Source organism: Lycorma delicatula, chromosome 10 (assembly GCF_047948215.1).
Source record: "Lycorma delicatula isolate Av1 chromosome 10, ASM4794821v1, whole genome shotgun sequence".
Classification (NCBI taxonomy): Eukaryota; Metazoa; Arthropoda; class Insecta; order Hemiptera; family Fulgoridae; genus Lycorma; species Lycorma delicatula.
The window spans coordinates 93,757,426-93,769,824 of NC_134464.1; the positions used below are offsets into that span (position 1 = coordinate 93,757,426).

Sequence of the window (12,399 nt, forward strand, 5' to 3'; positions counted from 1 at the left end):
TGTTATGTTAGTAATAACACCGCTGTAACAATTGAGCAGAATTTATCTTGAAATTTATTTTGGTTTGCCGGTTAAAAATAAAGGGAATGCTTAATATTATTTAATTTACATTTTTTGTAGTTTTAACGGCGATAAAGTAAATACAATTTTGAAAATTGTATTTTTTTAAATGAGCATAAATATATATATATATATTTTTTTTTATCCCGTTTTATAAATGATACGGTTAGAAACAAAATATATGCGATAAATATTGACAAAATTTATTATGCAAAAAAACCTGTAGAAGCTTATTTTTTTATAAAGACGACTAGAAATATGTTTCAAAATTAATTAACGAGCCGATCCAAACTCCATAAAATATTATTATTATTATTCAATTAATAATATTTGAGTTTTTGAACCATTATCGAGTAATTATTATAATTTCTTTCATTTCATTCCGAATGTTGAGTATCAAATATTTGACAGCTATATCGCTATTTAAATCGTATTTGAAACATTTTGAAAAATTTTTTTTTAAGAGGAATCCGTTTGAGATTTTCAATATTCTTATTGTACGATTATATATAAAGTAGTGGACACATTATTCTATTATTATATATAGTTTTTTTACCGATTTTTCGATAAAAAAATCGGTATTACATTCGGTCGCATGTTGAAAGTGGGGGATGACAATAAATTTCCTTTACATTTTTAAATATGAGGAATACGATAAAACTATTTACTTAAATTGTGTTTTTTTTGGCAGGTAATTATAAAGAAAAAAAAACACACTTAATTTTTGTTGTATTCATAACAATATAAAACTCATATATTTAATATGACACCATATTCAGTAAATATTTTTTAAAAATTCAATATTTTTAATCCAATAATTCTGAATAACATATTTTTAGATTACCATATATTTTATATATCGCCACCAAAGAAAATAGTTTATGAATTACTCATGTTAAGTTTCGATGTTAAAAAATTTTACTTTAATTCACGATTAATAAATCAGATGAAGTATGTCGTGTTTTGATTTTATAAAATTGTAAAAAAGAAATAGGGAAATTAATTCAAACTGAACATTGAAAATCTTTTTATTAGAGATTTATTTTTTTACTTAAAAGAGAACATATTTTAATAGCAGAATAAAGTAGTTTTTATAAGTATTAATAATCGGTGAATTAAAGAAATAAATATTAGATTAAACAAAATTTAAAATAAAAATATGCGCTTTTAAATAAATTTATAGTAGCCTATTATTAAAATAATATACTATATATTATATATATAACACTACTTACCAGGTTTATTTTTCCCATAGCGAATAAGATTCAAAGTTAAAAAAATTACCACAAACACAAATTATTTCCTCTTCCTTTTTTAAACAAAAAAAAAAAAAACAAAATCCACTCAACTATCGCAAAACATAATAATGAAATATATTATGATTTGAACTATATTAAAAAAAAGTAACGCGCGTGTTCACATTATATTAAAATAAAGTAACGCGCTGACAAACATAAGAGATCGACAGATACGACAACAATACAGGTCCAAAGCTGTTTGGAGAATGAATTGAAGAACGCGGTTAAAACGGAAACAGTAAATACAGTGCACCTAGCGGACAGGTCGAATACTATCGACCCACATTCCGATCAGGTGTAAACAGTTTGCATATAATAACAAAATGCAGTTACATACTCCTACTGCATTGTCAAAGCTCATTATCATCCCACGGGTTTCAATATTGTTTTCTTCGCTTAATTATAAAAACGTACTTCAATTTGCTAACAATATTATGAATAAAAATGCAGAAATAATATTTTAATTAAATTAAAAATAAAATAGATATTAAAATATTGTACAAAATTAAAAAAAAAATTAAAATTCAGTTTTCTTAAAAGTAAGGTATAAGGGATGTCTTAAAGTATTACTTAGTCATAATTTTATTTACATAAGCAGAAGGAAATATGAGCATTTTATAACGAAATTTTCTGCCTTTAAGATATGAGACAACCGATTCTGTCAAGATATACAACCGATTCTATCAGTAATGTATAGAATATTTACAGATTTCACACCTGTAAAATGATACGTACCAAATATATAATACTACAACCATTACAAATTTATAACCGACAGTTATTTTGTTTGTGAAATTCACAGTTATGATATGTCAGATGTAAATGAGATATCATTAAAGATGTTTTTGATATCCCGTAAAAACATATATTTTTTCGTTTCTTTATTATTTTTTTGTTTATGTATATAATTTTTAAAAGGGTATAATAATAATAATTGTTTAAAAGACAGGCAATGGTATCGCTAACGGATGTAATAATATTTTACAGAAGGTTTATAAAATAAATCAATTTTTTCTATATTTATTCATTGACATTGTTGGGCACACGTTATCGATTAAGTCAATACAAACTGAATGAAAAAAAGATGTAAAAAATATTCTAATACTGAAAATCAAATAATAAATTTCTCAAAAAAAAAAAAGATTTTATTAAATAAATTTGGAAATATAAAACGTACAAAACCCGTTTAAATTAAAATTAAGACTGATTAAAATTCAAGACTGGTTTATATAATACTATCAAAGAATTGTTTATTATAGTTGTATATTATTATTTAAATTTCTTTAAACGGTTTGGAGTGTTTTCGATTTCTATCTCCACAACCGCTAAACCATATAGTTATTTCTTTGTATTAAATACAAAGTCGAGCCTTTTCAGGTTAAAGGCAAGCATTTGAGAAAAGGGTTTAGGAGGTCGACTTGTCAATCGGAGTAGACGTGTTTAGTGTGCTCCGTTGGAAAGTGATTTTTGGGTTGGGTTTTCCGAGTTTTTGCTTTTCTCAAGGTTTCAGAGCAATCCAGTTACAGCTCAGCTTTAAAATTAGCCATTGTTTGTGTAAATCGGTTTAGTTCTAACTATATTTATTGTGTTTTTTCGTAATTATATGGTTTTGTAGGTTAGTTATAATTATTCATTGTGGATATTTGTTTTGTTGTGTGTGACCTCAGATCTTACAAGTACCACTCAATTTTGAGGCCTAACCGCTCCCCCCTCAATATTGCCTCAATTTGCCCATCATCAATATGTGCCTCAATATTAATATTAATATGTTTCTTAATATCAGTGGTTAGTTTTATTGTGTAGTTTTGATAAATTCAGTTTATCATTCGTAGTTGTGTTTAATTACGGTATTTAGAAGTAAAATGTACGACAACGTGGTTTAGCGGAAGAGACGTCAACATGACGAAGCTTGGCTTGTATAAAACTGCAAGTAATACTCACGTGGTCGTCCTGCGGCAAACTTTAGTTTTATTTATTTTTTTGGTGGTTTTGACCGGGGGATTCTCCCCTTGCTTTTTTATAGATTCGCCGCAACTTTAAAGCTTAATTTCGGTCTTTTTTTTCACTTTCTTTACCTGCATAAAGGAAACATCGTCAGCCTGTGTTTCTTTCGATCGGAGACTGTTGTTCTCGTATTTTCGTGACAAAATATCGCTAGAAGAGGGTTTCAAGCCCAGAAAGAGCCCTCCCAAGTGAGGGGTGCAGTGTCGGCGTTTCTACTCAATGAGGAGGAGGCATTTGTTGTCGAAAAGCATGCCACTACAAAGGTCGTTGAGAAGGTGTCTGCTAGGGGAGCGGACTCCGCGAAAACGCGAACGCACTCCTCTGACTAGGAGACGCCCAGATGGGGGGTCCTCAGGAACTGAGGGATTATAATCTGGATTCAGATGTGTGGAAAGCATTTAGGGCGGTTGAGAATGAAGTTAAACGTTTAACATCTCGCGTGAGGATTACTCCCAAGCGAGAAATCAAGGATGTAGCCGCTAAGCTTCAACTCAGTGTTGATACGCTTGGGACTCGTATTAAAGATATTGCCATGAGCGCCCAAGTTCCAGTTTTCGGGAACAACGTCGCCACGCAAACCAGGGGGCTTGAGGACAAGGTACGGTGTGAGGTCTAGAAAGATCTTGTTAAAAATCTTACTAGGCATGATTTAAAAAGCCTTTTTTTAAAGAAATGGAAGAAGGAGATTTTAACGAGAACTAGTGTAAAGGCGGGTCTGCCAGTGTTGTGACGCGCCGGACATCGTCACCGTGGTAGATCTTGCCCGGTGTAGGGAGAAAACCTTCCCTAATCATGTTATGCTACCTCTGAATGGCACGATTAGGGCGGGGAAGCTCAATAATAGCAAATGTTATACTTTGTGGTCCTGGTTGTCGTGGATGACAAAGCCGAGTGCTTACAGTCCCGAAATTGTGAACTCGTGGTAGATACTGATGATGGTGATGAGGACCTCCTCATCACCACCATGGAGCTTTTAATGAACGGCCTGGAGAAGGCAAGAAAGCAATTGGGGAGTGTACTCCCTGATAATGTCATTATTGGAAACAAGTTGCTGATTCCGCTAAAGAAATGGCTTGAAAGAGAAAGGAGGCGCGGTAACACGCAGTTTGCTCTGTACACTGACAGTGATGTAGGGAGAGCCCTGCCACCTAAAGGCAAGGAGTCCGCACACCGTATGGAGACTGTGGTAGTCTCTTCAAAGGGTAGGGGATACGCCGATATACGCTAACAGATGAACAACAAAACGGCAATCATGGAGGGTGTGGAGGTTTTCTCAATGAGAAAAGGGCCAAGAGATGTTCTAGAAATAAAGGTCAAGGAAAAGAAGGAGGCTTCAGGTGAAGTGAGAGCAAGGACACAGGAGAAGGTAGGGAAGGTTAAAGCCTCCAAACTGGCCACTATCAGGTTTAGAGATATCTGTGCTGACACAGACCAAAAAGAGATTATTGAGGGAATAATAGCGGCCAACAAAGCCAAGTGTTTGCCGGTTATTATAGCGAGGAAATCAGCATACGGAGAAACCTGGAATGTCGTAGTGAGACTGGAGGAGGAGACGGCAAGAAACCTGTGTAGACGGAAGAGAATCATGATCGGCTGGGTCCACTGCAGAGTACAGGAATGGAAAGAGGAGTTGAAATGCTTCAAATGTTGGGGAAGCGGGCATGTGGCTGCCAAATACAACGGCTCAAACCGCAAGAGCCTTTGTTTCAACTGCGGGATACATGGGCACTTGGCCATAGATTGCAGTGGACCTAAAGTGTCTGGCCTGTGGAAGAGAAGGGTACAGAACCGGCGGCAAGTTGTGCCCGTTTGCTATTGGGAAGGGTAAGGAAGGAAGAAATTAAATATGAAATTTCACCAAATTAACATAACAGAAGCGTCCCGGCACATGACATATTGCTAAAGGTGGCTAAAGGCTAATCGAAGTTGTGGATCTCTTAGGCTTGTTGTGCCTTAACTGAGGGAACGTTGTCACCTTTGTTAGAGGGGGTTATGGCAGCGTCTTCGATATCACGTTTGCGTCACTAAATCTCCTCAGGTTCATCGACGGATGGAAGGTACTGGAAAAGGAGTCTGTAAGCGATCACAGTGGCGGACCTATCAAATAGCCTCCAGGGAGTTTGCTAAACTTTTCCTGAATCATTCTGAATAAGTATTTCTGGATTAATAGTTTGCCATTTATCGAAAATTTTTCGAGCAGTAGCTATTTGATGCGCAACATTTTTTAATAAAAAAATTATATTAGTTTTTATCGGCTAAATAATCAAATGTCTTTCTCTTGAAAACCTACCGTATTAGATTAGGAATGGAGTGATATTGTTTCTAAAATTAAAAAAATGTTGTTAAAATTTTGCATAAGCATAGGTAAAATACATTCATAAAAGAATCGAATCGCCTTTTCTTATAAGATAACAACCGTTAATACATCAAGTACCAACTCGTGTATATAGTCTTATTATTTTTTTTTTCCCATCCCCGAACCGGACATCCAATTAAGTATACTCGACTCGGGGACGTGTCCTTTCCGGATCTTTTAATTGCCTGCCTCTAATCTCCAACGTAAGAACCAGGCCCGGCTATGCCGTTCCCAGCCCCCCCGCTGGAGACCGGGTCTCGGTCTTTCCTTTTGCCAGCCTCAAATCGACGGCGCAGGAGCCGAAGCCGCCAAAGCGTATCCGGGAACCCACACCGCCGGCCGGGTCTCGGTCTTTTCATTCATTTGCACCTAACGGACCCCAGGAGTCCCCGCTCCATCACGGGAACCCAACACCAGGGCATGTGAGCCCTCAGGAACGGGGCTGTCCGCCCAGCCCTACTATAAACTACACCCCTCAGTATCACAGTCGTCTTGCCTCATCTTCTTTTATTCTGATAACTGTTCTTGCAAATATTGCAAAATTATTCCAGTTTCCGGACATAGCCAAGAGCCACTCCGAGAGCTGCTCCGGTCGGGTATGCATCAGTCCTGCATTTATACGTTGTTATACGTCGTCTGCACTCAAAAATAGTGTGTTCGGCATCGTCAACCGCATCGCAGTAACAACAGATTGGTGACTCTCTCCTGCCAAATTAATTCACCGTGAGAGCGATCTAGCCAAGCATCCAGGTCCGGGATAATACTTCTTGTCCATACGGCCACTGCTGAACCCGCCCATGCCACCTTCCATTGTTCTCGAATAATAGAACTGGCCTCATCTTTGGCTACACCGGACGCCCTTAGTTTTCGTCCTTTAATCTGCAATTCTACCGGGGGTACCGAAGAAAGCACGCACAGTGCATCATACGATAACGTTCGGTACCCCGAAACTACCCCCAGAAGCGACTTCCTATGGCTGCTAGTCAGTTTTATTCTGTTGCGCTGGACATTAACCGCATCAGCCCATACCGGGGCGGCGTACAACATAGACGACGTTATCACCGAGGTGATAAGTCGCCTCTTCAACGCACGTGGAATTCCTTGTCCCGCAAAGAAACTTCGCATGGCACGGATTGTTGTTTCCACTCTGTCGCAGATCATGGCCACACGGCTGGAGTATTTGAGGTGTTCATCCAGTAACACCCCTAGATATTTAGCCCTTTCCACCTCGACAATTACCTCTCCTCTCAGGCGCAGATTTAATCTTCTGAGTATCCTCCTACCAGTGAAGAGGATACCCTTGCATTTGGAAGAATCTCCAAACTGTTGTTGACGAGCCATTCATTAACTATTTCTAAGGTAATATTCCCCTTGTCCTCCACTTCATCTAAGGTACTGGCCTCCACTAGTAGCGAGATGTCGTCCGCGTATCCTACGACATTCACCCCCGCCGGGAATTGAAGTCGGAAAATTTCATCATAGAAGATGTTCCAAAGTAGGGGTCCGAGTACAGACCCCTGCGGGACTCCACCGAAGATCTGATGACTTACCACACCATCCACCGTATTGATTTCAGTTCGTCTCTCGGATAGATAGCTGGCTACTTGCGTCACTATGTACTCGCTTATATTTTTTCTTTGAAGTGCCCTCACGTGTATATAGTTACGTAAACGTTACAGCACTTTTGTATCCTTAGCAATTCATCTAAAATTTCTTTTTAAAGGTTCTTTATTTTAATCTTTAAATCCCAACTTTATACTAGCGAGTTTTAATATATATACGTTCAATTATTTTATTTAGTCTATCAAAACTGTTCAAATTACACGAGGGTTTTGCAAGCGATTAGTGACATGTTCTCCAGATACCTGTTGTCTGTGGTATTTACTCTTATCATTTCTGATATGACACAGCGTAACACAAGTGTGAGCTTCTGCTGCATCTCCATCCGTATTGGAATTTCAGGCAATGACCTTGGTGATAGTTCGGCAAAAGAGGATTGTTTGCTACCTTCTTTCACTAATCCCGTTGTTTCCGACAACCTTTTCTGTTTTCTTAATTTGGTCGTCCGTGATGAGCGGCAACGTGAATGTAATGCTACCGTCAACAATAAACTTTATCAAGTTAAGAAAACCGTATCAGGGATAACCGTCGAGAGGAGTTTATTAATTGTCGTTTGCAAATAGAGCACACTAGGCTCGCTCATAGACATCTCATGAGCCAGACCGATGCACAAGTTTGTGTTCTCTGAGACTGCCAGCTAACGGTGCACCACATCCTGGTGAATTGGGTTGTGTGGCATCGCCTCAGAAATTTAAACTAGGGGCCGCCATCCAAAATATTTTAGGGAACAATATGAAAAACATTATCTAATATCTTACTATTTCTTAAGTTCGTGCAACTGCATTCAAGTATTTGATTATTACTCTAATGTCTTTCATTCATTTATGCCGTTTGACATATGCCAGATAGCAATTTTTATTTTAAGTTAGATTTTTAATTGTTGTTTTATATCGCCTTTAGCATACTGCATAGGCGCTTTTAATCGTGCAGCACTGTGCGAGAAATGTTTTTCGTTATGATATTGCGCGTTTTATTGTTTTATATTATCGTCATCTAAGTTTTTAGGTTTTCGAGTTGTTTGCTTAAACTGTTTAGTATCTGGGCGCTGATAATGATTTGTCAATTTGTTGTGCGCCCAGAGAAAAAAGAATAATCAAAACGAACATAGTTAGTTTATTTAACTAGAAAAACCACTATTGCGGTTACATTTCTGATTGAAATAACATTCTATTTCTGAAAAAAATTACGGATAAAAGGAAAAAAATTTAACCCAAAAATCTAAATTTGGGCGATGATAATGTCCAGATTAAACTTAGTTATCAATCTGTTTTAAAAATATATTTAAAAAATTTTATACCGGTGTTACTAAAGCCAAAATCGTGGAGCGAATGGTAGCGTCTCTGTCTTTCATACGAAGGTTCCGGGTTTGAATACTGATCAGGCTGTCATCTCTCATACGCTACAAAAATTACTTTTCATATTCCTGAGCCAAGTTTCGAGTTTCTGAAATTCACATAATCACCTTTAATAAAATAAAAATTGAAGGAATTTATTATTACAACCACATCGACAATGATTTTTAAATCGACTGCTACGTTGTTATTTTTATTTTAAACCAAATATATATTCATTTTACTTTCATAAGTGTTTATTTTTTATTTACACTTTCCTTTATCGTCAAAATCTCTTGCTTTCATATTACACACGTATAAATAATATGTATTTCAAAGAGCATTTTCTTCAGACAAAATTTGTTGAACCACATTATATATATTTAATTTTGTTCAATAATCCTTTAAGTTTTTTTTAAACTGGAATTTTATTACTTTGCATTACGTTGTAATAAATAGTGTAAGTAATTTGTTGGTAAAAAACGAGTTTTTTTTGCTGATCTTAACTATATAAAAGTGAAATACTTTTTATTTAGATTGATATTTTTGTCTTTCGTTATTGTGGTTTCAAAAACCAATAAAAACGATTTCTACATAGATTCTTACTATAGACGAATAAATCGCTTATCAGGGCGAAACGATATCCACTACCATAACAAGAATCAATGAATCGATATATAAGTGAAAATAATTGGTTGTTTTTATAGAAATAATACTTAATATTTTATTTATTTCATAAAAAATTAAACTCTTTTGAGGTTTTATACAATCTAGAAGATAAATTTTAATTAAAAAAATAAATCCCTTTCGGCACGCCGGAAGGCGGAGGTAGATTTCACCGGTGATAAGTCGGGGATAAAAAAGATATCCACCTTAAATTTAAGAAAAACTACAAATTTACTCGACTACAATGGTTCCAAGTGAAAAAAAGTTTCACATGTTTAGCATATGACAAGCCCCATCTTCTTATAAATCCAGCAACATTTTGGTCATCTCTTGCCGTAAGGGTTGGTCATATCAAACATTGTTACAGGGAATGTTCTACGTAATGTTTACAGGACTAACGAACACTTTTACCCGATTCAATATTGCGCTTATTAAGGAGAATATTGCGCTTAAAATGAGATTTCTTCGAAATCTCATTTTTTCCACCTCCTGGGTAATGGTTGATGATATCAAAATTTTTACTTAGATAAGTTTTTGGTCCTTATCCAATTAATAGTAAGAACTTTAAACGAATTCGATATTTTACTTAATAAAAAGGTTATAGCGGAATTTTTTTTTTTTTTAGCTCCTCATTTCCGTCCCCATTGTCCGATTTTGCCCATTAACAAATTCGACCGAGATTTTGGGTCGTTATATTTTATGTATCAATTTGAAATGATTGGCGAAAATTACGGCAGTTATCGAGTCCACAAGAAAGTATATATATATATATAAACTTTTGAACTGACGGTGATTTGCGGTCTGAGGGATGTGAAACCCGAAGGTATGTCGAAATTTTCCGGAAATCGAATCACGGTACCCATTACAATAAGTACCTTTCTTAATGAAATCGACCTAAAGCAGATGATACTTTTATTTATTATTTTTATCAATAGAAGTGTTACGTCACAAAACAATTTTTTTAAATTTTAGTCTAAATTTTTACGAAAAAGAATTGTTTTTCAAGTTATTTCTTTATTACGCATAATTTTTTTAAATCGTTGCAGAATTTGTTTTCGTGGTTATTTTTTAATTATTAGGTCTATTATTGTGATAAAATTATTACTTCATTTGATATTAATTTACAACACTAGAATTAACCGTAAATAAAAACAATATTTAATCGAATTGAACCTAAAGTGGAGGACATGATAACAGCCATAAAATTACATTAATTTTCTCCCATAACTCTACTATTTGTTAACCGATTTACAAAAATAAAATATCTTTTTTTTTAAATAAAAGGCTTTACGCATACATTTTGATAAAATTAATATTTTTGAAGATATAACGGATTGAAAAATAAGCATGGCCGCCATTTTGTAATTTGAGAAGGTATTTAAGTCCTGATTTTTGGTAATTTTAAAACTTTAATACAAAGACGCTTACCAAATATTCATGTTATTCCTCTATGCAAACTTGAGATATAAATTTTTATATAAAAAGAAGAAAATGGCGGAGAGCGGTAGAACGAAGGAGAAATCGTCATTTTTCCTAAGGATATTTTTTAAAAAGTTTTACAAGTAAAATACGAAAAAGTATAACCAGCCCACCATTTTAGAAACATTCTCACTCTCTCTCTATCTTGTGTGTGTGTGTGTGTGTGTGTGTGTGTGTGTGTGTGTGTGTGTGTGTGTGTGTGTGTGTAAATTTTTTATTTTGTTTTGCTTAAAATTTTTATTTTATTTTTTACAAAAAAGTTTGGTAAAAATAGATATAAATAAATGAAGTGGTTTCTGTGAATCTTCTATTACATTTCCACGCAAAAACTTCTCGACTGATCGAATTGAAATTTTGCACGAACGTTTTTTTTATATCTGGAAAGAACATACAGCTACAGCCGTTACAAAGTTTATGGTATTAAGATGGTGGCCTCAAGCCATTAATTGCCGTAGTAGCCTGATTATTTTTCACGCAATATTTAACTTTACTGTGGTCAAACCGTTGGTCATATCGAATTGGAGACCGCTTGTAGTATTTTTAATTAAATTTTCTACAAAAAGGTCTTTGTCTTTTTCGAGATTTCTTTCGATTATCGATAAAAGGAGCTTTAAAGTTGCGAAGCTGTACGTCGTGTTGGCTTAACCAACACAGCCACTGTTTCTGTGCGCCACGCAAATTGCTGTACCTGCCTCCATTTATTTGACAAAAAACATAAAACAAAAAATAAGAAACGGAAGTACGGTCACCTCCTTGTGGTTAACGACCGTGCAAAATACCTTTTTACCGTACGAAGGAAGGATAATCGGCTTTAAAGACTGTTTTTAAAACGGGGGCCGACTATTCTGAAACCCCGCGTACTTCAGATCACTCAAAGTATTGAATCCTGTGCTGCACAATCTGATGCTCCGAAGAAATTACAATCCCTATTAGTTTTTGTCAATAGAACACGCTTTAATTGTAATTTATCGTTATTACTCCCTTAAACATGAGTATAATGAACACGGTGAGGTTCGTGGCTATACGGAAGGGCGAGCGAGCGAACCCTGACCGGCTAGTATATATATATATATATATAAAATTTAAACATAAATCTTTTTTCTGTTTAGCCTCCGTAACCACCGTAAGGTATTACTTCAGAGCATGTTATGTGTGAATGTAGATTAAATTTAGTGTTGTGCAGTCTCAGGTCTACCGTTCCAGAGACGTGCGGTAAATTGAAATCCGACCACCGAAGAACATTGGTATCCACGATCTGGTATTCTAATCCGTATAAACGTAATTGCCTTACTAGGATTTAAATTTTAGAACTCTTACTTCGAAATCGGCCGATCTGGGATGACGAATTCACCGCTAAACTAACCCGGTTTAGACAACGACAACCCGATCTATGTTATTAAACGTAACCTTTTTTTAACCCTCCGTTACCGTTAGGTATCGCTTCAGAGGACGAGATTGACGATTTTTAGCGTGTGGTAATGCCATGCCTGACCGGGATTTGAACATGGGATCTCCGGATGAAAGGCCAAGACGTTGCTACTCGCGCCGGCTGAACATAACTTAAAAATCTTTAGTTCACGAGTTT

General features: G+C 35.6%; 1 protein-coding gene across 3 annotated transcripts in view; it reads right to left on the reverse strand.

Moving 5' to 3' along the window:
* DAAM (disheveled-associated activator of morphogenesis-like protein) overlaps nucleotides 1–12,399 on the reverse strand; it is a 618,370-nt gene that overhangs the window by 262,822 nt on the left and 343,149 nt on the right. Inside the window, exon 1 of one of the 3 annotated variants that reach the window (XM_075377247.1) lies at nucleotides 1,296–1,547. The exons of the other annotated variants lie outside the window; for them this stretch is intronic. Coding sequence (XP_075233362.1) covers nucleotides 1,296–1,313 — 18 coding nt within the window. The 5' untranslated portion in view covers nucleotides 1,314–1,547. Of the gene's footprint in view, nucleotides 1–1,295; nucleotides 1,548–12,399 lie in introns of those variants that run through there. 3 annotated transcript variants of the gene reach the window in all.